At 47.3% G+C, this 21,582-nt stretch overlaps 9 protein-coding genes across 9 annotated transcripts; 5 read left to right on the top strand and 4 right to left on the bottom strand.

Moving 5' to 3' along the window:
- The first annotated feature begins 103 nt into the window (after window positions 1-103).
- Window positions 104-1,444, top strand: V1508DRAFT_415851 (dUTPase-like protein). Its single transcript, XM_066940132.1, has 3 exons — window positions 104-639; window positions 730-831; window positions 890-1,444. Exons 1-3 carry the CDS (start codon window positions 150-152, stop codon window positions 1,186-1,188), a joined length of 891 nt encoding a protein of 296 aa, XP_066796268.1. The 5' UTR covers window positions 104-149; the 3' UTR covers window positions 1,189-1,444.
- V1508DRAFT_415855 (NPL4 family-domain-containing protein) lies at window positions 1,349-3,359 on the bottom strand. Its single transcript, XM_066940133.1, has 3 exons — window positions 3,107-3,359; window positions 2,843-3,045; window positions 1,349-2,791 (listed from the first exon to the last, which is right to left on the bottom strand). Exons 1-3 carry the CDS (start codon window positions 3,107-3,109, stop codon window positions 1,501-1,503), a joined length of 1,497 nt encoding a protein of 498 aa, XP_066796269.1. The 5' UTR covers window positions 3,110-3,359; the 3' UTR covers window positions 1,349-1,500.
- Window positions 3,360-3,516: 157 nt separating this feature from the next.
- On the top strand, window positions 3,517-4,528 carry V1508DRAFT_415856 (Sec62/63 complex, subunit Sec66). Its single transcript, XM_066940134.1, has one exon. The coding sequence runs from the start codon at window positions 3,572-3,574 to the stop codon at window positions 4,175-4,177; it is 606 nt and encodes a 201-aa protein (XP_066796270.1). The 5' UTR covers window positions 3,517-3,571; the 3' UTR covers window positions 4,178-4,528.
- An 849-nt stretch (window positions 4,529-5,377) lies between these two features.
- On the top strand, window positions 5,378-8,084 carry V1508DRAFT_415859 (uncharacterized protein). The gene has a single exon (XM_066940135.1). The coding sequence runs from the start codon at window positions 5,539-5,541 to the stop codon at window positions 7,609-7,611; it is 2,073 nt and encodes a 690-aa protein (XP_066796271.1). The 5' UTR covers window positions 5,378-5,538; the 3' UTR covers window positions 7,612-8,084.
- A 3,842-nt stretch (window positions 8,085-11,926) lies between these two features.
- On the top strand, window positions 11,927-14,008 carry V1508DRAFT_353430 (glycoside hydrolase superfamily; the record flags this gene model as incomplete). Its single annotated transcript, XM_066936880.1, has 3 exons — window positions 11,927-12,231; window positions 12,283-13,415; window positions 13,539-14,008. The coding sequence occupies 3 exons, from the start codon at window positions 11,927-11,929 to the stop codon at window positions 14,006-14,008; spliced, it is 1,908 nt and encodes a 635-aa protein (XP_066796272.1).
- A 179-nt stretch (window positions 14,009-14,187) lies between these two features.
- V1508DRAFT_415869 (putative methyltransferase-domain-containing protein) lies at window positions 14,188-15,418 on the bottom strand. The gene is made up of 2 exons (XM_066940136.1): window positions 15,035-15,418; window positions 14,188-14,979 (listed from the first exon to the last, which is right to left on the bottom strand). The coding sequence occupies exons 1-2, from the start codon at window positions 15,163-15,165 to the stop codon at window positions 14,313-14,315; spliced, it is 798 nt and encodes a 265-aa protein (XP_066796273.1). The 5' UTR covers window positions 15,166-15,418; the 3' UTR covers window positions 14,188-14,312.
- An 835-nt stretch (window positions 15,419-16,253) lies between these two features.
- V1508DRAFT_369436 (uncharacterized protein) lies at window positions 16,254-17,446 on the bottom strand. The gene has a single exon (XM_066937439.1). It carries the CDS (start codon window positions 17,424-17,426, stop codon window positions 16,443-16,445), a length of 984 nt encoding a protein of 327 aa, XP_066796274.1. The 5' UTR covers window positions 17,427-17,446; the 3' UTR covers window positions 16,254-16,442.
- A 281-nt stretch (window positions 17,447-17,727) lies between these two features.
- Window positions 17,728-19,399, top strand: V1508DRAFT_415874 (uncharacterized protein). The gene is made up of 4 exons (XM_066940137.1): window positions 17,728-17,864; window positions 18,097-18,153; window positions 18,211-18,235; window positions 18,290-19,399. The coding sequence occupies exons 2-4, from the start codon at window positions 18,097-18,099 to the stop codon at window positions 18,970-18,972; spliced, it is 765 nt and encodes a 254-aa protein (XP_066796275.1). The 5' UTR covers window positions 17,728-17,864; the 3' UTR covers window positions 18,973-19,399.
- Window positions 19,311-21,538, bottom strand: V1508DRAFT_455349 (uncharacterized protein; the record flags this gene model as incomplete). Its single annotated transcript, XM_066942613.1, has 2 exons — window positions 19,311-19,480; window positions 19,508-21,538. The coding sequence occupies 2 exons, from the start codon at window positions 21,536-21,538 to the stop codon at window positions 19,418-19,420; spliced, it is 2,094 nt and encodes a 697-aa protein (XP_066796276.1). The 3' UTR covers window positions 19,311-19,417.
- Between the last annotated feature and the right edge of the window lie 44 nt (window positions 21,539-21,582).

Genomic DNA, 21,582 nt, shown 5'->3' on the forward strand with positions numbered 1-21,582 from the left:
ATATACCAGCCATTAATTTGGATACGATGTGTCCCCAGCCAATAAAACTTCCCTACTGGGCGATGCTGCACTCAAAGTAACGCGTGGATTACGCGCCCATGACCAAGCGAATACCCCGGCACGGTCGCGCAATTCAGAACTTATCTTTCATGCTGCGACCACCAACGACGCGTTTCACAAGTGCGCGTCTTCACAAATTTATATCGCATTCCGTCCGTGTTCCATTTTGCTCAGCACTCCTTCACATCCGTTCTAGACTATCTGTTCCACCACACGCTGCTACACAACGCGTATCACGTCGTTCCGTCACTTACAATAGAGTAACAATGTCCCCCGCAACAATTTCCTCTTCACAGGTCACTGAATCAGCGACAAAAAAAAGAAAGCTCGTTGACTCTGAAGACGTGACCGAAGTTCCTTCCAGATCGGCTATTTCCCCCGCTCCTGTCTTGCAAGTCAAGCTCTTGTCAGACAAAGCCAAGGTTCCCACGCGCGGATCCGCGCTGGCGGCCGGATACGACATTTACGGTGTTGAGGACTTCCTGATTAAGGCTCAGGACCGGGGCATAATTGCGACTGACCTTGCAGTCGCGATCCCGTCTGGATATTATGGGCGCATTGCCCCTCGAAGCGGGCTCGGTATGTATTTTATTTGTGGTTGTTACCTATATCCGCTCAACTTTATTTGTGTGGCAAAGCGGATGAGTATGAATTACTGACGCGAGATAGCGACCAAGCACGGCCTTCAGACTGGTGCAGGAGTCGTTGACGCCGATTACCGTGGGCCCTTGAAAATCTTGCTTTTCAACCAATCAAACGAAGATTTCCAGGGTAAGTTCATTCGTGCTTGTTACTCAATCAACTCACACAGTCTAACGAGATGAAATAGTCCATGCCGGGGACCGCATCGCGCAGATGGTCATCGAGAAGATCATCACGCCTGAAGTCGTCGCTGTCGCCGAACTCGACGAGACTGAACGTGGCGAGAACGGATTTGGAAGCACCGGTGGCTTTGGTGGCAAGCCAACGACTGTCGCGAAGGACGTTGCTATGAAAGAAACCGACGAGAAGACAGTGTTTGTCGAACAGGCCACCGAGCCCGTCGCTACTTCACCTGCGTCAGAGAACGAACCTGAGAAGACTGATGCTCCCGCCGAGGAGACTGCGCCTGAGAAGTCAGAACCGTAAATACGGGGCCACGATTGGGAATGGCGATGTTTTTTATCTTGCTACTTGCTTATCTGGCGATAAATGGTTAATGCGGCCACAATGCTAGCGTTAGGTGTATTCATGGATTTAGATGTTTATGGGTTATTTATAAATTGTGTACTACTTGCATTGTTGTAGCTTTATTTAATGGTAATGTAAATTAGCATTATTATGAATTAGACTATAATAGATTGTTTAACGGGCTGAAATCTAATGAATTGCCATCACGTTGCTAAAATGTGACCATTAATTCATATTTACAATAGATAGTCCTACACAATCCCTATCAGCTTACGTCGCTGGAAACCCATGAGACAACGTGACAAGCAAATACTCGACTGGAAACACTGGATTCGCGTTTTCCTGTACGGCAGCATTATACTCATTCACTCGTCGAAAGAACACGTCCGGCACGTATCGCTTGTCTGTCGCGTCCTTAACTAACATCAACCCCGGCGACACCGACGGCTCAATAATATCCGCTTGCACCATGGCCTCAGCCGTGTTCGATACTTGATAGGCTGAAATTTCAATTTGTCCATCCACATTCCCCGAAATAACGCACGTCACGAATTTCGAAGAAAACTTTCCCGTGTCGCTCCACCGCGTTGCGGACGGGTGCTTTTGCTGCAAAGTCGCCGCGAACACGATCTCCAGCGACGAGAGGAAATATGAGTCCGCGTGGCGCTTACACACAACTGTGCCATCGCCTTTACCTGCGTCCACTAGATCCGTGAAAATCACGCCGACCTTCTTTAAGCCTCCCGCCTTGGCAGAGGCAGCTGTGGCGTCTACCTCAGCTTCGCTTTCCCATGGCAACGTCAGCGTCACACCGTCAATAGCGGTTACTTGTGGTGGCTCATATATAGCCTCGACAACGGCCTTCGTACCCAGTGGGACTTTGGAATATGGTTCATACCGTCCGTATAAATACCCAATCGCCTGATTCCCCGTCCGGCGCCAATTATCAATAAAGTTGTTCACGATTCCCGAATTCGCGAACTCGACGTGGTCAACCATTCTGAATGGCTGCTGTTGCAAAGTAATCGCAGATGGTTGGCATTTCGAGCAAATACCCGCTGGCCATGGCGCGTGTCCCGATGGACACTTTTTCTTGATTCTGAAGTCTGCCTCAGTGAGCGGCGGCACGAAGGACGAAGCGGCCGCAGTTCCAGCGTTCACGTTTGAAGATGAGGAATTCAGTTTGCGAATGTACGAATGGAAAGACATGAATTTTATACCATGTTCCTTCAAATACCCAGCGTCGAAAGGCTCTAAAGGCATGCAATAGTCACACATGCCTTTTTCAGAATGCTTGCACATTTTGGAGTCTCGTTTTCGAATAACCTTGCCGTCCTGTGAGTCTAGGAATGTATCGACTGACTCTTGCACGACGTTTTCCCATGGGCTGTTGACGCTGCCTGTGTTGGCGGCCAATGGTACCGGAACAGTGATGTGTGCTTCGGCCTCCGACACAGGGCGGCCATTCAAGCGGACCGCGCTAGGCAATGGCGGCGCGACTGCTGTTTTGGAGATTTCTGGCGCGCCTTCTGAGTACGATACAAATAAAAGATCCCCATGTCTGCAATCTATTAGCAACGCAGTCAGACGCAATGACACAATAGATACTTACTTCAGCTTCAGGTCAGAGAGGGATCGTCCGAATAACTCAGCCAACTGCTTTCCCTGACCAACAGGCTGATCAGACACCGACACAGAGCCTGGATCGACTGTGCTTGGAAGCTGTGACAAGAGGCGTTCGCTTAACACTCTGAAATCATCTTGTGATTCAACCTGGACACGGTAGCTACCGTCCTTACCTCTGAATCGAACGATCTGCATGGAATATTGATTAGCTTCGTACATAAAGGAGACAGCGATCGTGCGTGAAATATACCATTGTGATTTAATGAATTCGGATTGTGAAATTTAGGATAGTGAGATCTGACAAGCAAGACTTAGTTGCCACGACCAGAAAGTTCCAACCAAATGCAACCGATGAAAATCAAGTTCGCAATATCCACCTAAGTATCTATCTAACCGCCGTATCGGTGGTGGATGTCCCTTCAGGTGCTCTATGGTGCTACTGACGTAGATGATCTCATCGACTCTGTCAGTAATCGTTAACTGCACCAGAGAGTGGGCGTGTGGGCGAGTCGATGACAAGACTGGTGTATTTTGTTCTTCCCCATTCTGGAGGCCAGCCATAACGTTGTCATAGATACAGCACAAACGTTGCTAAATCGAGTGCACAAGCACTCGAGATGTTTAGACGTAGCCGGTTCAAGCTTGATATCATCCAATACGTCTCAGCCCATCCGATATATTTGAAGAAACGCGATCGCGACAAGGGCATTGTAACATGGGCAAGATCTCCTTGTACGCACCGATCGCGTACTTAGTCCTCCTCCTCTCGTCGCTCGCTCTTTTTTCCACAATTTATCGGCGCCGGAAAGTCCGCCGCCTGGTAGGTCTCCAACCATGGTTCGGCGAACATGATTCTAGGGATATATATCTTTCACTAAGGGCACAGACGTCTCCCAAAGTCCCGGAGAAAATGCTCAAGGCGGCATTACTGCGTCGTGCAACGGAGGACGTGCGGAGGATCATGTCGTTGCAGGAGAGCAAACCCGCGTTGGGTGAGTTGCATCAGCGTGGGGCTGTCGGGGATGAGATATGGACGAGATTCCTGGCTGCAGAGAAAGTAATGGATGCGGAGATAATGGAGTGCGCAGGCGAGGCGAATTTTATTAAGCCTGGATGGGCGCAGACTCTGTTTCCTAGTGCTGCAGAGATTGTTCAGAACTCGCGCATAAGGGAACGCCTTGCACAGGTCCCTGAATTGCAAAAGGAAGAGAGAGAGAAGTGGGAAAAGGTGAGGGAGAAGGTTTTGTCGGAGCTTGAGAATGAAAATGACACTGGAGCTACGGAGACAGAGGCGAAGAAAGCAAATAAAAAAAAGAAATAGGCACTGAATGGATTCGGCAATGGATAAGAGATGACTTTACGATGCATCAGGATAGTGCCAAAGTCTGATGGATATTATTCGCAGTGTGATATGTACAACGACTCAATATATTATAAAAGGAAAAGGGACGGTCACTGGCATTTGTATATTATTTGTACCAAGCTGAAGAGGACGATGCACAGGAACAGTGTTTATATAATTCGATAAAGTACTGGATCATCATATATCTTTTTGTTACCATATTGCGTAGCAGCTCCGCCGGTTGTAGAAGCACGTCACCGTTCGAACAATAATGTCGCAAGTTGCGAATGTAATCGGATGTGAGTTGAAGAAGAGTGTATGTTCCATAATACCATAATTTTGATGCACCGGCTGCAATTGCTGATGACGGCAAGTATCATTTACAAATGGCGGACAATGCAGAATATAATGAGTTTGCGAGCGGGATTGTAGGTCTGACTCCATTTACTTGGAATACTTCGAATAGAACGGAATGGTCGAAGAAATTGTAAATCGCTCACTGCGAAACCCATCGCATTTCTAAGTACGCTTTACTGGATTTGGGTTGCTGACCTAAATGCCGAGCATTTTTCCACTGCTTGTGACTTGGCACTCATCGACGCTGCTTGCCGACACAAACACTGCATTCTCAGTTTTCTAGTTTATGGTAATCAGACGCGGAATTCAAATCACCGAGCCAAGGTCAGTAAGAATTAAGAATTAGACACCGGGTTAGGGCAGTTGATCATGTCGCTGCGCTGGTCTAGCCGTGACGATCACAGCTATTGGTGTTGTAAATAGCAGTCGTCGGGACGACGGAGAGGCTGATTGCGGAGGTGTTGGCGAGCGAGTGAGCAAGTTTCAATGGGGTCCGGGGCTGCGATATTTGCGACAACGATTCAGGGCCCGCGAAGATCGAAGGAGTTGTACATCCGGCACACGACACCACCACGATCCTGTGGTGAATAGCCATGCTCCTTATGTACCATGGCATATCGTACAATGGCAAAGGAATGTTTTCCAGCCGAGAACAACTTAGCACATATTTTATGTGTATTTGTAACGAGACGAAGACGGACGGATGGCCGGGTCGGCGACTCTGTGTCGTGTCGCTGGCATGTCGAGCATACTTGTGTCGACCGCTTTGCTCCGACCAAAAATAGGTCTAGCGCCTTGTTTTTCCGCGCAAACCTAAACAGCTGGCAAGCCCAGGTTTCGTGCTGCGACGGGCATTATTTACCTACTGCTCCTCGCTGCTAAAGCTGCCGCTCTTTTTCGCATTATTATCGCATGCAGCAGGCCCGGCCCCCAATCGTTATCCGCCTTTGCCTTGCTGCCTGTAGAGCTGACAGTTCTCTCCAATGGCTCGTCTACGTGCTCGCTCGACCTCGCTCTTCTCGCACGGTTCTCCCCTGACATCACCGGTCGCTGACACTCCCGCGTTTCCTCCATCATCATCCGACCTTCCCAACGGCATCGACCCTCGTGTGCGCGCCATGGCCTTGCAGTCTTATATCCAAAAACCTGCATCAACTCTATCCACGTCAGACTCCAGCACAGACAGAGAGACATCCTCTCCTGCTCCTTCTGCTGATCGGGCTGATGATTCTCTCAAGAAACCTGTCGATCACGACCCCATCGATCCTAAGGAGATACCACCCGAACTCGAGTCGATCATCAATGTCATCAACGCTCAACAGTCGCGTTGCTACTACGAAGGGCGTTTCGTGTTTCTGAAAGACCTCGATGCCGACGGCAAGGCTCCTGCTGACAGAGAGTGGCGAGATGTCTATGGCCAACTTGTTGGAACCGTTTTCTCTATCTGGGAATCGAGCGAACTCGAGCGAGCTGCCGCCGCAGCTGGTGCTTCGTCGTCTGCTAGCGCCAGCAACAGTCCTGTCAAGCCGACGTATATCAACATCGCTGACGCGTCACTCCGGTTAATCGAGAGTCTACCGGCATCTAACGGTGCACCTCCAATCACCAACGTCATTGCACTCTCTACGACGTTTAAAAACCGGTTCCTACTGCAATTCGGATCTCGGTCGACAATGCTCTTGTGGTCGTCTGCACTCAGACTGGCTTTGTTTGAGTCCGTATCGTTACAGGAGGCCTACACCGGGGCGCTGTTGGCTGGCAAGGGTTCAAAGCTTAATGGTATTCGATTGCTCTTACAAGAGACAAAGTTCAAGCATCAAGATTGGGTTGTCGTGCGCTTTGGCGCTGGAATGCCGTGGACGCGATGTTGGGCCGTCATCACGCCAGCTGGCTACAAGAAGAAGAAGCAAAACAAAACTGGTCGGATAGACTTCTTCGAGACAAAGAAGGCTAAGCAACGCAAGCAGCAGCCTTTGGCAACAATTTCTGCGGCTAAGGCAGTGTATGCGGTTTACCCCGAATCGAGTCTGCTGATCAACAATTCCACATTACTTAAGATTGCTGGAACGATTGCTGTACATGACGACTCTGGGAAAGGCGCTCCACGTGATGGCTTCATTTTCGTCATGCCAGAGATTCACCCCGGCGTGTATGGATTTGAGACCCTGATACGGTTTCTAATCCCAACGCTTGACTCCTTTTCGCTGTACGGCCGACCGCAGAGGTTCAATGCGGACAAGTTCGACATACGGAGTATCATGTTTGGGCTACCTGATCCGCCTAGCACGCGGTACTTAGACCTTGCAGATGTATACGATATCTCCATTGATCACCCATTCGATGATTGGAAGGAGGATACATGGCGTTCGGCGTTGAAGCATGCCATTGTGCAGAAGGTTGCAACTGGCACTCGTCATATTCTGCGTACGCTGCCTTCTGAGCCGGAGCATAGCACGCCGCCACTTCCACAGGGTGAGATCAATGGTCTTGGAAACAAACTGCACACAATCAATCTCTCGATCCGGCGCGCAGCACCTTCTGCTCCGCGATCGGTAGGGCAATCTGACAAGCTGAGGTTCGAGGACACAACGGCTCCTACACTTCCTGCTATCCCTGTTGAGTACGTCGATCCGAACCAGGGCAGACTTGGCGACGATATCCAGGAGAGTGCGATTGACACCTACGCCAGCGACATTGTGGATAGTTACGGATATGCGTCGACAGATCAAGGTTCAAATGATGAAGAAGAATATTCTCTCCGACGTACTTCACAATTTGCGCCGGATTTCCAACAGCCGTACGACGAGTACCGGGAAGATATTCCGCGCAGTCCTTCCAGTAAACACCTGAATCTGCACGTGCAACAGTCGCGGCGCCCTGTTCACTCACAGGCGGTTCATTTCCGAGATACGTCGCCACAGCCGCATTCGCAGCCCCTGCAGAAACAGCAATCCCCGGAGTCGCCACGCCGGGTCGCACGGAAGCCGTTACCTGGCAGCAGACTGTTTCCAAGTGCGTTCATTCCCCGGAGCAGTTCCAGACCGCGACAGCCTTGATTGGCCAGTCACGCGACGTCAGCGTGACCAAATTGGTTATGGGGTTTTTGATATTGACTTATATATGATCGGAGTTAAACGTTTAGTTGTACATTTATTTGCTCTTGTCTTTGCATTCTTTTTTTTTTCCATAGAGTGGTTTTGTTCTTTGAGCAAGAGTCTACAAAAAAAGGAGTCGGGTTGTGTATCTTCGGGTTTGGGAATTCGTTGCGACTACTTGTGTTGGGTCTATCGGGTTTACGTATGCTGCTATGGGTCAAATTGCATTGATTATTTGTTCTATATCATTTCTTCTTTGCATTAGAGTTATGTTATTGTTCTCATGTGCGCAATTACTGCATGAATAGTGGTCGACGGTATTTAGTCTTCTAAATCCTCTTTGCATAAGATTTGTGCCAGATGGCACGTGCGAATCTAACTGGTGCGCCAAACGTCTGCTCTCGTCCAAAAAACGGTCCTCGCAAAACCATAACGCTGAATGCAGTAACAGTAATTGCGGGCGTAAACGGTGAGGGCGTACGATTGGTTTTGACAATTAAAGCTTGAATCCATTAATAATATGTTAGACCGTGGTTGCAATATAGGGACAAGTGCTCCATATCAATAATGAAATCATATTGGAGGAATTAACATCGCTCACTTGTGCAGCTTACCGGTCGTACCGGGCATCCCCTGTGGCCCTGCGGTTGACCGCTGAGAAGTACCACAACGATGTCAATGACAAAGTAGCACCATCATCAGTATCAAATCACTTGCTTGCGCAAATATTCGCGTTCGTTGAAGCGTGGTTTGCTTATTAGCTTTCCTTCGGTCGTGTCTTATGTCGAAAATGACAGCGGCCACCCGGTAAAAAGAACGGTGCGGCGCGCTTGTCTCTTTTTTTGGCACAGAGAGCAAATTTAGAAGAGGGCTACGTAATCGGCCGAAGTTGCAGCTTGGCCAAATGCACTGCCATGCTCTCATCGTGTTGCACCCTTTGGAATATTTAGCCCGCATCTAGACGAGGTAGACAAAATTTTTTCTCTCGTCTCTCTCGGGCGGCAGCACTTACATCGATTTTCCATCGGTAGACTGTCGGCATCCATGAACCACGAATGCACCAACTGTATAAAACATTGACCACAAATTTACTCCATGTTGCACTTACCTACAGGTTGCGCTGTCAGATAAATGGCACGGAATGACATATCTTCTTGGCAGTCGGCGTGCCTGCGTGCTGGCTGGATGTCGTACGCATGAGGTCATCATACATATGGTCGTCATTGTGCGAATCTACTATAATGGTGACTGCTGTTAGAGATATTGAGATTATGTAAGTGGTATTCAATGATGCTGCCTATGGCATGTATTGATCCTATTAATTGTCTTTGCATATCGTAGACTGCATGCTGTAGAAGTAATTAGACTAACCCTCGACTACATACTATATCACTAACCAGCAGCGCCGAGATTAATGACAAAACCCGTACCACTCACTGAAGTTGCTGTCTCTCCAGTCGGCTGAGTCAGAACCGCTCCAGCATGCTGAGGGAAATCAGAATAAAACATCTTCGCCAGACAAGGGCGAGATAATCGATTTTTATAATTTATCGATGGAGCGTACGAGCCCAAGAGCTATCCCTGTGGAGAACTCGCGATTGTGACATGAATTTAACTTCCTAATCAGGCTTAGGGTCCAGTACAATGCAGCACGCAGCAACATTTTGTAAGCTGAATACCGTAAATGGGTTAGAATCAAGATACTGATTTCAGACTGGATACAGGATTCAAAATAAAACATGCCTCGTTACGCTCCTTCAGGGTATTGTGGCTTCGACTTGTAACGAGACAAACGTAAGGGGAATAACGCAAAAGCACGTATACAATTCTATCTCGTCTCGTCCAATAAACCTGATCAATCAATATTGGGAGCCAGGACAATTCCCTCAAAAGATCTATAAAATCCCCTCAATTCGTCTTATTCAATTTGTGCTTCGCCCAACAGCTTGTTGTGGGAACTGTCGATATAGTTTCGAGAGCACGAAGCTTAGGAAATGTGAGCACACTTGGCTCGTCACCAGCCGTAATACTTGGTACTGTGAATAGAAGAGATGGTAATTGCAGAATGCCCGGGTTTGTTCCATAGTCCAGACAACCAGACGCCATTGATGACCAATTCTTGTCTCAACCGCATCGTCCATGACGTGCACATGACATGAACGCGACGCGTCTGATAGCATGATCGAGCATTTGTACAGACTGTGAATTCGCCATGTACACTATCAATTTCCAGCGAAGATTTCGAGCTGTTCCCAAATAATTAATTAATTTAAAAAATAGTATATAAACCCATACCCTGAAGTTTCGAAATTTTGAGATGTTTGAGAATGTAAACCACAGCGTGCACGATCTCACCTTATTAGTGCCCCTTCGTTACAAACTTAGTCTAGTCCTCTGAGATACAAATGAGTATGAACCGATTACGGATACAGACTGATACGGTGATAATCATTTCAGGGTTAATTTGAAAGCTTCCTGCGACGGCCTTGTGCTAAACTCTACGAACATAACTCATTTTAAACCAGTTGAAATTAATCAACTCCAACCGGCCTTTCTAGGATATCTACAACAGTGGTGGTGCAATTACGTTGCAACGGCGCCTGTTTACAGAGTCTGGACCGCGAATTGTTGCCCAAATTAGATCCTCCAATTGGCATCGCCATTTGAGCTTCCAGAGGACTAAATGATGCTGACTATATATAAGACAATTTGAATCTATTGCAGCTAGAATTTTTTTATAAAAACAAAATTGGAGCTATGGGGAGTTGCGAGCCGCAGTCAAAATCAATGTTCTCTTCGAACTTCACAGGGCCCGTTAGAATCCTTGTGCCTCTTTCCTTCTGCCTCATGATTATTTGCTAGCATTACTTGTACTGAGAAGATCATGGGCGGAACAGATTCCAATGCGTGCTGGCTTTTAATAGAAATTGCCTGTGATACGCTGGTATCGGCTCGTCTTGCCTGCGAATCTCGGGCGAAGATTCTATCACAGCTTGCCGTTTCGTGAATGAAATCCCCAAGGACATCTTTTTGTATCGCCGGCACCAGTCAAGTTCCATGCCAGACTGACATGAGCCTCACGGCGTACTTCTCATTTGGATATCTCAGAACATACATGGGGGTAAAGCCAGACCTAAAGAACGATGGCGGTATCAGCAGTTTCTAGGATGGAAGACTCATCAGCATGAGCGGAAAGACACTAAGGGCACTGGTCAAGACTGGCAGCTTCCCTCTATATTTGTCGATGAGTTCAACGAGTAAAAATATTGCGGACTTGTCTCGTTTGTGTGTCCTCGGGCTCTAAATATGATACAATTGTATCATTATATAGCGTAAACGTACTTTGCAGTCCTCTTTTGTAGATTAATGTCATAGCTAGGCCTGGTTTGAAACACGAGCGGTATACTTCAATAGAATCATCATTGATCAAAGACCGAGCAGGACTTGGATTAAGGTGGCTTGCAATAGAGTTTGAATGGGGCGGCGCGCGAGCGGGTTCCTTGCAGGAAAGTGCATCTGCCGTGTTTACCATGAAACCTAAACGTGCGCAGGGCGCTGACACTCGAAACCAGTTATTGGAATCCAACCCCAACCCCTTGCTGGGAGAAATGGCTACTTACCCGGAGCATCTGTCACCACAAAAAATACCTTGATAACTTTCGTGTGACTTGTAGGAGCGAGGACGGTCTTGTCCTTAATACAACCTTCACAGTATTACGAAAAGGGACAAAGCATGATACACTGAGAAGCAAGATGGCTTTCATTGAGAGGGTACTTCAGAGTTGCAGCGGGGTAACGCGTCGAAGACAATTAAATCAGGGCTACGCGTTTTGACGCGTTATGTAGCAGCGCGAACTTTAACGCGCCGCGCAATAAGTGCCCAAGGGGGCAACTCGCTTTGGAATGCTCCACTCAACTTTGCCCCTTGCTCGTCCCTGACTTTCTTTCTGCCACTGACTCCTACACTGTTCGTCGGCAAAGCATACTATGCACCCGATCTCGTCGAGCCCGCGTGGCTGCCGGCCGCAGGGCCCCTGTATTCTGTGCGATAACTCCGGCCGCGGTCCTTGCCTGAAGTCGTTTAATACTCTCGCTTGCCTCCCTGCTCTGTCTTTTCTCGCTCTGCTCTTTCATACCGCGTGGCCGTTCGTTACCTGTTTTGATGTCTAAATCCTTTTGATCTTCGCGGCAATTCGTTCTTTACACACTTAGCCATTCGTTTCTATTTCTTATTATTGATCTATATACACAATCGTTTCTCTTGTTATTGTTCAGCATGCGGCAAATTACGTCTTTCTCTGCATTCCTCATCATTCTAGCATCGCAGTTTTGCCTGTTTGCGAGACCGACGTATGCGTACTCGTCATCTTCTTCTGACAATGTCGTCGTCTACTGGGGCCAAGCGTCCGCGGGCTCCCAACAGCCTCTGTCATATTATTGCCAGAGCAACTCCGTCGACATTGTTGTACTTTCTTTCTTGATGACCTTTTACGCCTCCGACGGCTTGCCTGAAGTCAATTTTGCCAACGCTTGCTCCGACACATTTACCGGAACGACTTTGCTGCAGTGCGATACGATTGCGTAGGTACTTGTCGATAGAAATGGCATGGCTTGAACACTAATAATGAGCAGCCAGGATATTCAAACATGTCAATCAATGGGCAAGAAGGTCCTCCTGTCACTTGGCGGCGCCGCTGGATCATACGGGTTCTCCTCTGACAGTGAAGGCAGTTCATTCGCTACGACTCTCTGGAACATGTTTGGCGGCGGGACAGGCGACTACAGACCATTTAATACAGTGGTCGTTGATGGCTTTGACCTCGACATTGAGAACGGAAACTCTGTTGGTTATGCCGCTTTCGTTAAACAGATGCGAAGCCTATATAATGGCGGTGAGTACTACATTTCTGGTGCTCCGCAGTGCCCGTTTCCCGATGCTAGTATCGGCGATGCATTGGACAACGCATGGTTCGACTTCGTGTTCATCCAGTTCTACAATAATTACTGTGGTGTGAACAATCCGAGCCAGTTCAACTACGATAGTGATTGGCAATCATGGGTCTCTTCGACTGCAATTAACAAAGACGTCAAGTTGTATGTTGGCGTCCCTGGTAGTTCGTCTGCAGCAGGGTCAGGCTATAGCACCCCAAGTGCTTTAGTGGATATTATCAACGGCATATCAGAAAAGTCGTCGCTCGGCGGTATTATGATTTGGGACGCTAGTCAGGCGTTTACCAACACAGTGGACTCGTTGTTGTTTATCGATGGCATTAAGAGCATGTTGGGTCAGATTGGATCGTCAACGTCTTCCACGTCAGGTTCGTCAGGGTCTTCTTCCGTATCATCAACCGTTGCTGCCGCAACTTCGTCCGGACCTGTCGTTAGTTCTCAATCGCTTGCAATATCATTTTCTCAACCGGCTCAGAATCTATATGTCGAATATTCTACGACCTCACCGTCAGTGCAAGATCTTAGCACTTTGAGCGTCGCTGCTGAACTAACAACAACTCCTACGGTCGGAAATCCGACGGCGTCCATTGTTGAAGTGCCGACATCATCTATTTTGGAGCAGTCAACGTCGTCTACTATTGGACCACTCTCATCTGTTGTTTCGGCTACGGATGTTGCAACTACATATAGCACTTCTGTTGGACCACTCTCGTCTATTGGACCACTCTCGTCTATCGTTTCTGCCACGGATGTTGCTACTACCTACGGCACTTCTGTGGCAACGCCATTAAGCTTCACTACCACAATCACTCAGAGTAATAGATTTACTGCTACCGAATTTTTCTATGTGACAGTGACGATTTACCCTGGCGATCTTACGAGTACCTACACATCCGTAAGCACGATTGAGCCAACGTATACGCTTACGTCGTCATCAGTGGTTGCTTCGGCGGTCGAGTCGGCAACAGTTCAGCCGAGCCCGATACTTACTACATCTAATACATCTTTATCGTCCAACCCGTCTTCCAATAGTTCAGATTGCTCAAATCTCACCGGTGTCAGCCTTGCAAACTGTCAGAATGCATATTTTGCCACGCTTTCAGCTTCGTCGTCATGCGCCGACGGCGCGATAGCGTGTGTTGAAGGATTATTTGCCAAGTGCGATGGCACTGTCTGGGTCACTTTCTCTTGCCCTTCAGGAACAGTGTGCACAGCCTTACCCAATGGTGACACGACCTATGCCATTGTCACTTGCGACACGGAAGCCGACATCGACCGGATATTTGGTACAAGCTCGAGTAAGAAGTTACGCAAACGGAATATCACTGAGAACGAGGAACGTGAGAGGCGTAACACGGCCAGACGATCTCATAGACATCATGCGCATCGTCGACGGAGTACATTCTAGAGTACTCTTTAAATTTTTTCAATTTGTGAAAAATTTTTGAATTTTTTTTGTTAATATTGGACTTTTGGGTAATTACGACTGCATGACTCACAAAAAGGATTACGGCTTGGGTTTTCGGATGTATATGATCATTGGGTATATAGTTTTCGATCATTAATGACTGTTACGAACCGTTATGATGAATTTAATAAGTTTTCGATTTTGTACTAACACCTTATACTAAAATCTTACATATCCATTATCATAACTTACATCACTCAGATCCAAATCCAAACTTCAACAAAAACGTAAATGGACTCAACGTCTAGAAGCTTAAAAAATATCCATACACCATGCTCCTGATGTCCTTTGTCTCTTCCTCCTCTTCAAACATCGGCGACCATTTTTCTTCAAATAATTTTTCGACTTTAAACCCAAGTTGTATTGCGTCCTCGAAAAATTGCAGGTCACGATGAAACAATCTTGCTCGATGTGGTGTGAACACAACAAAGACTTTACTATCGTTGTTACGTCGCGATAGGCAATTCCAGCACGTGGCGAGTAGTTTTGAATGCTCTGAATGGTTGAAAACAACATCGGACAAGATAATGAGATCGTATCCGTCGGAGCCTTCCGGTAGGAACTTACACAGTTGTTCGGTGTCGTTGCCCCATATATATCCTGCCACTCGGAACCGTTCCCTCTCTGTGCGCTCAACGTGACTCTCCCTGGCGTACTGGTCGACGTTATAGTCGATGTTAGCGATTAAATCCGCCTCAGGGTAATCTGTAATCACAACTCTCTTCGCGTCATGGATGGCCGCAATAAAACTCGGCAAGCCGGCACCTGCACCCAATTCCAAAACAGTCTTGTTAGCGAGCAGCCGCGAGCCGTGCATGTCAAGGTAGTTTGCGGTCACTTTGCTGGCGTTCCACAGAAGATGACCCCATAGAGGTGACTTGCCAACTAGCCGCAGTGTGATTTCGCTTGGCCTAGAATGTCATTAGTTCGAACCGTGTCCGCGGAGCGTTAACTAATGGCTTATACTCGGAGGCTCTAACGAGCTCTGGCTTCCGCTCATATGTATCGAACGACGGTGGATCTTCGGGCTTGTAGAAATCGTCTGGCTCTCGAAATAATTCGTCGCCATTCCCCAGAACAGACTCTGTGTCGCTCATTGTAGGAAATGTGTAATTTGCGTCGCGGAAGTGCTCAAATATAACGCGTTGTATGAGTGATTCGGGGTACGACCACTTTGAATAAAAGGGGCGGCCAATGAGTCCCACAGTGCCTGACGACAGGCGAAAGCAATTAGCCAGAATCGCGAAATAATGCACAAAATCAACCTTGATGACGTTCGTTAATAACCAAGGCAGCTCTCAATTTCCGAAGCCCAAACATCGGTGAAAATTGTTTTAAAGTTTATGTTTCAGGGGTTCAACGTTGGTCAGGTTGAATGGGACCCTCGATGGACAATTGATAGTATCTAAATATGCAATATATAGTGGACACGCTATGCCTCTAGCGCATAATTCGAAGTTGTAGAGGTAAGCTGAAATATAATTTCATTTGAATTTCGACAGATTAGGGTTGGATTACGTGCACGATGATTTTTTTTAATTGAAAAAGCCGATGTATTAGTAACTATATATTATGTGCTGGAACCCAATTGCACATGTAACCCAGTGTCCTATTTGTGACTGTTACGTATACAAACTGAAGATATGTTTAGTACAAGCTATTTAAAAATACGCAAAAAAGAAGGAAAGAAATGGAAAAAAATCCGAAGGCGCCAGCACCAACGCCTGCCAGGGCCCTACGGCAATGACACCCCAGTCAGCCCACCACCAGAGAGGACGATCCACGTCCGAACAAGGACGGTAAAGAGAGGGGGAACCGGAGAAGTTAACAGCGCGAAAGACCCGGAAGCGCAGGGGAACTGTGTGATCAAGCCAGAGACCTCAACGCAGGGAACCCCTGGGTCACGAAGCCAGAGGATCCACGGCGCTGTACGCTCAGGCTAGGGGAGGCATGGAAGGTAGCAGAGCGGGAAGGGACCCCGCAGAACAGCAGTGAGGCCAACCGGGACCAACAAGACAAAAGAAGAAAGGGAAGAACCTAACGCGACAAAAGCAACGGAAAAAAACGAAGCCAATCTTCCCACATGATGACTAAGCGAAGAGGTAGAAAAGTGGCCGGCTTTTAAATTAATCTCAGTTGCGGCCATACCAAGAAGAAAGCACAGTTCCCCGTCCGATCAACACCAGTTAAGCTTCTTTGGGCCTACTTAGTACTGCGGTGGGAGACCACGCTGGAATCGTAGGTGCTGCAATTATATTTTTTTAATATAGATTTGTAATATTAGGCGACGACTGGTATGAAAGTCTATCTAATCCGCGATTTTTACTGTTAAACGAGGTTGCCGTATTTCACTTTTCCATTCCACCACCAAGAATTATACTACATTCGGAGCTAACGTTATGGGAAGATGATATTGCACTGCGACTTTTGTGATGTAGTCAAGTTCAATTTTCTTTATCTTCGTTGTACCCCCGCTGAAGAGGCCTTCGTTTGTCGTAGCCGTTGCTAGAATTAGGCCGTCCTCGAGGGCGAATACCTCAAATCGCCAATCTATTAATTCATTATTTACCTTGCAAATTGTTGACCTTGTGTATGGTCTCTCCGTTATGTCGACGTCCTCTACCCTACTAAACTCGATCGTTTGTAGATCTGTGACTAGTCCGATTCCCACAGCTTTTGTGTAAGCTTCTTTTAATGCCCAAAATGTGAATAACCTCCGTTTAGTAATTTCAATTTCTTTCTTGCCGTCCCTCAAGATCTGCGCATATTCCGATTCGGTGAATATATCATGGAAATCGTCTATCCACCCAGGTTTCCAATTCCGCGTCGCATCATCTGGATCAACAACGTCGATTCCAATATGCCTCTGATCTGCCACCCGCACACCAATCGCAACCCGCCCACTGTGGTGCGATACATTGTAGTCGAAGCGTGCTTGTTCATGAAAGGGACGCCCCATGATTGTCCGCGAAACTCTTGATTCAACCCACGGCACATCTGCAAGCTGGCTAATCACCAAATGCTGCAATAGAAGGGAAGCAAGATGTTGTGCCGCATCGCGCCGGAAATGAAATCGCCGAAGTGAATTTTGTTCTTCTGGCGGCACGAGGGTGAGAGATTCAGCAAAACGTTCCTCAGCTTCCACTGTATCTTCAATCCAGCATTTGCGCACGTCAATCCATAAGATAAACGTCTCCAAATCCCAAATGTCTGTATTCTCGAGGGTTGACTCGACGTTTGTTTCCGAATTCGAGGACGCTGTTGCAAAATCAACCATCACAGATGACGACGCGGACGACTTCTCTGGCCACAGATTGTCAGCAGTCCGACCATTGGTATATGCTATCGGAAGGGACATGGTGGAAGATGTGAGCAGCATATCGAGCAGAAGATCTCAAACACTATAGTTCTATTAATTGGCTCTCCAACAGCGACGCACAAGCCGTGCGGCTCAATCACCTCGAGCAATATGGCACAGATGCATGAGATCTCGGAATGCTGGAATAATCACGGCGCTTTATGCATAATAGTGGACTAAATGCATAAGGCATAGACGGTTGCAGCATTAAATAAGGAAAATTACTGAGCACTGTACGATTACCCGGCGACCAGGCGGGCGAAATGCCTCGTGCCCAGCGCGGCCCAAACGGCACAGTGCAGGCTAACTACGTAATTGGCCTGGACGGCACTCAGACTTACGTAGTGCTATTCATCCTTTCTCGCCTGCGTTTTATTCTTCATCCTTCTAGATTCACTTCCATCTACTAGTTCGTATAGGTCTTAGTCCTAACTTAAGGTAAGTTCGCTTTTATTGTCTCGATTACATATTTTAGTTCTTTGTGTCGGTGGTAGGTCTGCTACATCTCAGATCTCAAAGATTCCACCCGAAATCAAACTCTTGATGATGTGTCAAGTATTATCTAAATATTATTCGATATTTGCTGTTTCTAATTGCACCTCTTGTAATTGGCAGTGCTGTTCGTTATCACTGCTTTTGATCCTAAGACTAACGTACGGGTTACTTGTAGATGGCTCCTCCTTCCCCAACTGCCACGAAGTCACAGCGTGTGCTCAGACTTGTTAAGGTAAGATACTGGCTCACCAGTTTAATCGAAAATACATAGATCTAACAATTACTTTAGACGCTTCAGTTTACGTGGTTCACTGGTAGGTTTATATTTTGTGCGCATTTTATGTAGGATCATCTAACATTGATTCGAGGACATGTTTTTGTTCTTTTAGGTGTCTTCTTCTATGCCTTGTCGACTATCAAGTTTTCTCCTGGAACGAAGTGGGCTCGATTCTGGTACAGAGAGACCTTCGTTTCAGTCATTGTCACGTACGGCATTGTGCTCTACCGAACCTACAAGTCCTCCTCTCCAACCACCACTGCGCTCCTTCGTGATGATAACGTCCAGTACATGATAATTGCCCTTCTGTGGCTGATCTCCAAGCCATTGCTCGCGACTCTTCCCGCTTTTGCGATATATTCTTTCTTCCATGTCTTGACCTACACTCGTACTAACGTCCTCCCTACCATGGGAGCGTTGCCCAACTCTCCTCTGGCCACCAAGATCCAGAGTTTTGTTGACAACTATAACGACAAGTTTACCAGGGCTGTTGCTAATCTCGAACTTGTTCTTCTTGTCCGCATTTTCCTTGATGCTCTGTTTTGGCGCAAGGGTTCCTGGATTTCCCTCCTCGTCTACGGGTCGTTCATGCGATTGCGCTTCGAGCAGTCTGCTTTCACCAAGCTTGCCGTCCGTAACTGGGAAGTCAGAATTGACAGTCTCATCGCTCATCCTACTATCCCTGCTTTCGTGAAGAACGGCTGGACTCAGGCTAAGGCTTTTCTCAAGGGCGCCTCTAAGAGTACACCCGCTCCTGAGGCTAAAACTGAGTAAATACGATCGAGCCTGTGTTACCCGCAGCTCAACGACTATTGCGTTGTGATGTACACTGCACGGTGACTAATTTGGGGGAATGGTAGGATGAAATTTCACGACGCAGATTGGCGGGGCGTATTCCTTTTGGTATTGTTATACAATTGCGTGGGGTCATGCGTTGTAATAAAGCGACATGCAGTAGTTTTCGTGCCTATTATAAAGTTGTACGGTTTCTCTATATTATTTGTCATGTGCTCTCTTATGTTTGATATTGACTGTACTTTAATTAGGTGTATCGTGTCTGGTGGTGGTTGTATTGTCCTATGTATTTAATCATAAATTCAGATAGGTAATTATCCACAGTATATTTCATCTTTCGTGTAATGTACAGCTATGATACAAAGACAAGCCTTTTCATGTTCCAAAATTGAGTGTATGTCCTTACAATGCAAATTTCGAAAGCCTACTTCAAATCATCTCTGATGCCTACCAGTTTATGCCATCCTTCGGAATCATCCCATATTCTCTTTCCTTTGGACATCAATGATCTCACAGTAACTTTCGCTCTCCATTTCCAGTCCTTGCAGACCACTTGACTTTCATCACCGCCAGAAACTCTGCCGGGCAGGTCTCCAAGATTTGTATATGCATCAACCAACATCGAGCAGGCGTCAACCACAACTGTCCATTTGGCCTTGCTAGTCTCATCGCTTTCGAACTCTGCCAGAGCGAGTCGGAACGTTTTTTCGTATGCATCAACTGCAGCCCATGGCCGTTGTCGCCATTGCTCCACCTTAGCAGTTAACACCCACAATTCAGGTGTTCGAGTGACAAGACGTGGTACTGTCACCGTGAAAAGCTCGATAGCCTGCCTTTCGAACAAACTTTGTTTTTTCTCCGAATTTTTATCACTCTCACCGCTGCTAAATGCATCTGAGACAAGAGCTTGCACAAGAACCCTCATAACGCCGAGATCCAGAGCTCCTTCTCCTTCTTTATCTCCAAGTAATTCGACTAGTCGAACAGAGCCACGCAAACATGTAGGCCAATTTTCTAGTTTCGCGGCAACAATGGCAAGATTACTCCACAATCTCCAATCGTCCGGATTCAATCTACATGCCTCCGCCAATGCACTCAGCGACTCCTTCGACTTTAGATTTTCAGCTCCAGGCTGCTGACCAATGTGTAGTAATGCCGTTGCCAAATTAGACCATGCCTTGGCGTCGTCCCTATCCATCGACACGCATCTTGTGAAACCTTCAGCAGCAAGCTCGTATTGTTGAGTTTCAAGTCCTGCACAACCGTACAAAAACCAAGCTTGTCTGTTCAATGGGTTCTTCTTCAAGGCGTCCGCAAGATGGACAATGCACTGGTCTGCTTTCCCTGCCTTAAAAAAATACTCTCCTAGTGAGCGTTTTGCAGCAGCGTACTTGCCTTCTTCCCAGGCTCGTTCCCAGTACTCGGGCTTCTGTGTGACATCGCCCAGTACAGACCATGCACGTGGAGAGTCGACATGAGGAGCCTGAAGATACGTCTCGAGAATCTCAATAGCCTCCTTTGGATTGCCAGCCGCGGCAGTGCAAAGAGCATTCTCGATGGGAAGATTCAGTCTAGCGTAGATCTCTTGGGCAGAGCGAAGCATACCAAGCGCCAAATACTGACTCGCAAGTGCAAGATCCATCCGCCAGCGGGGGAAGAGCGGTAATACATGTATATACTTTAGACGCTCCTCGACAGGAGCAACCGCTGCATCCGTATGTACCATTGCAGTAGACCGAGACGCAACACCCAGTTCATCAACTAGACTCGCCAGTTGCAGTGTACCGCGCTCGACGGTCTTTGCGGAATTTGACTCGAGAATACTGCGCTCCCAGAGTGCTCGAGAGAATATCGTCCAATTCACCTTGCCGTGAACATTTGGTGAACTCGATGCGCCAGTAGACGAAAGAATCACGCGATTGATGTAAGCGAGAACCTGCTCAGTCGTCAGTGAGCTGTTGGATGGTGAGACAGATCGAATTCTGTATTGTGTGAGAAGCAAAATGCAACTGTCGATATCGGCTAGCACCGATGGCGAGTTTGGATCCTCCTCTGAGAGTGAGCTTGGAACAACTTCATTTCCATTTAAGTCATCACTTTTTTCAGACTCATTCATAGTCTCATCGATATGCAAAAATTTTGGTGCTTCAAGCAACGAATCCGAATTCAACGGCAGAGCAGCTGGTAGTATTCTCACTACCTCCTCCTCATTAACTGCGACCAGCGTATTACCGTTGACGTGATCAGGATTGCTTCTAGCCAGTACAACCAAATTCGCAAACTCACGCCGTTGAAATTTGGTTCGCACCGCTTTGATACCGGTAACTTTGTACTCAAGGCCAGATGCTTGTTGAGCGTCTTTCAATGCCTGTTCTGCTCGAGAGTCGTACGAATAATACATGCTAGCACGTGCCAATTCCAAAAAATATTCGGCTGTCGCATGAGATGACGCTGACGATGGGGATGGTATTGACGCTGCAAGACTGGAGAAAATCTGATCGTGCAATGTCGATGCTGGTGCGGATAGAATAGACTGATGTACCATAAGCGCACGCGCAAGCCATTTGCTTACTTCTCTGTCTGATGCTG

This window comes from Lipomyces doorenjongii (genome assembly GCF_038497915.1).
Source record: "Lipomyces doorenjongii strain NRRL Y-27504 unplaced genomic scaffold V1508scaffold_19, whole genome shotgun sequence".
Taxonomy (NCBI): Eukaryota; Fungi; Ascomycota; class Lipomycetes; order Lipomycetales; family Lipomycetaceae; genus Lipomyces; species Lipomyces doorenjongii.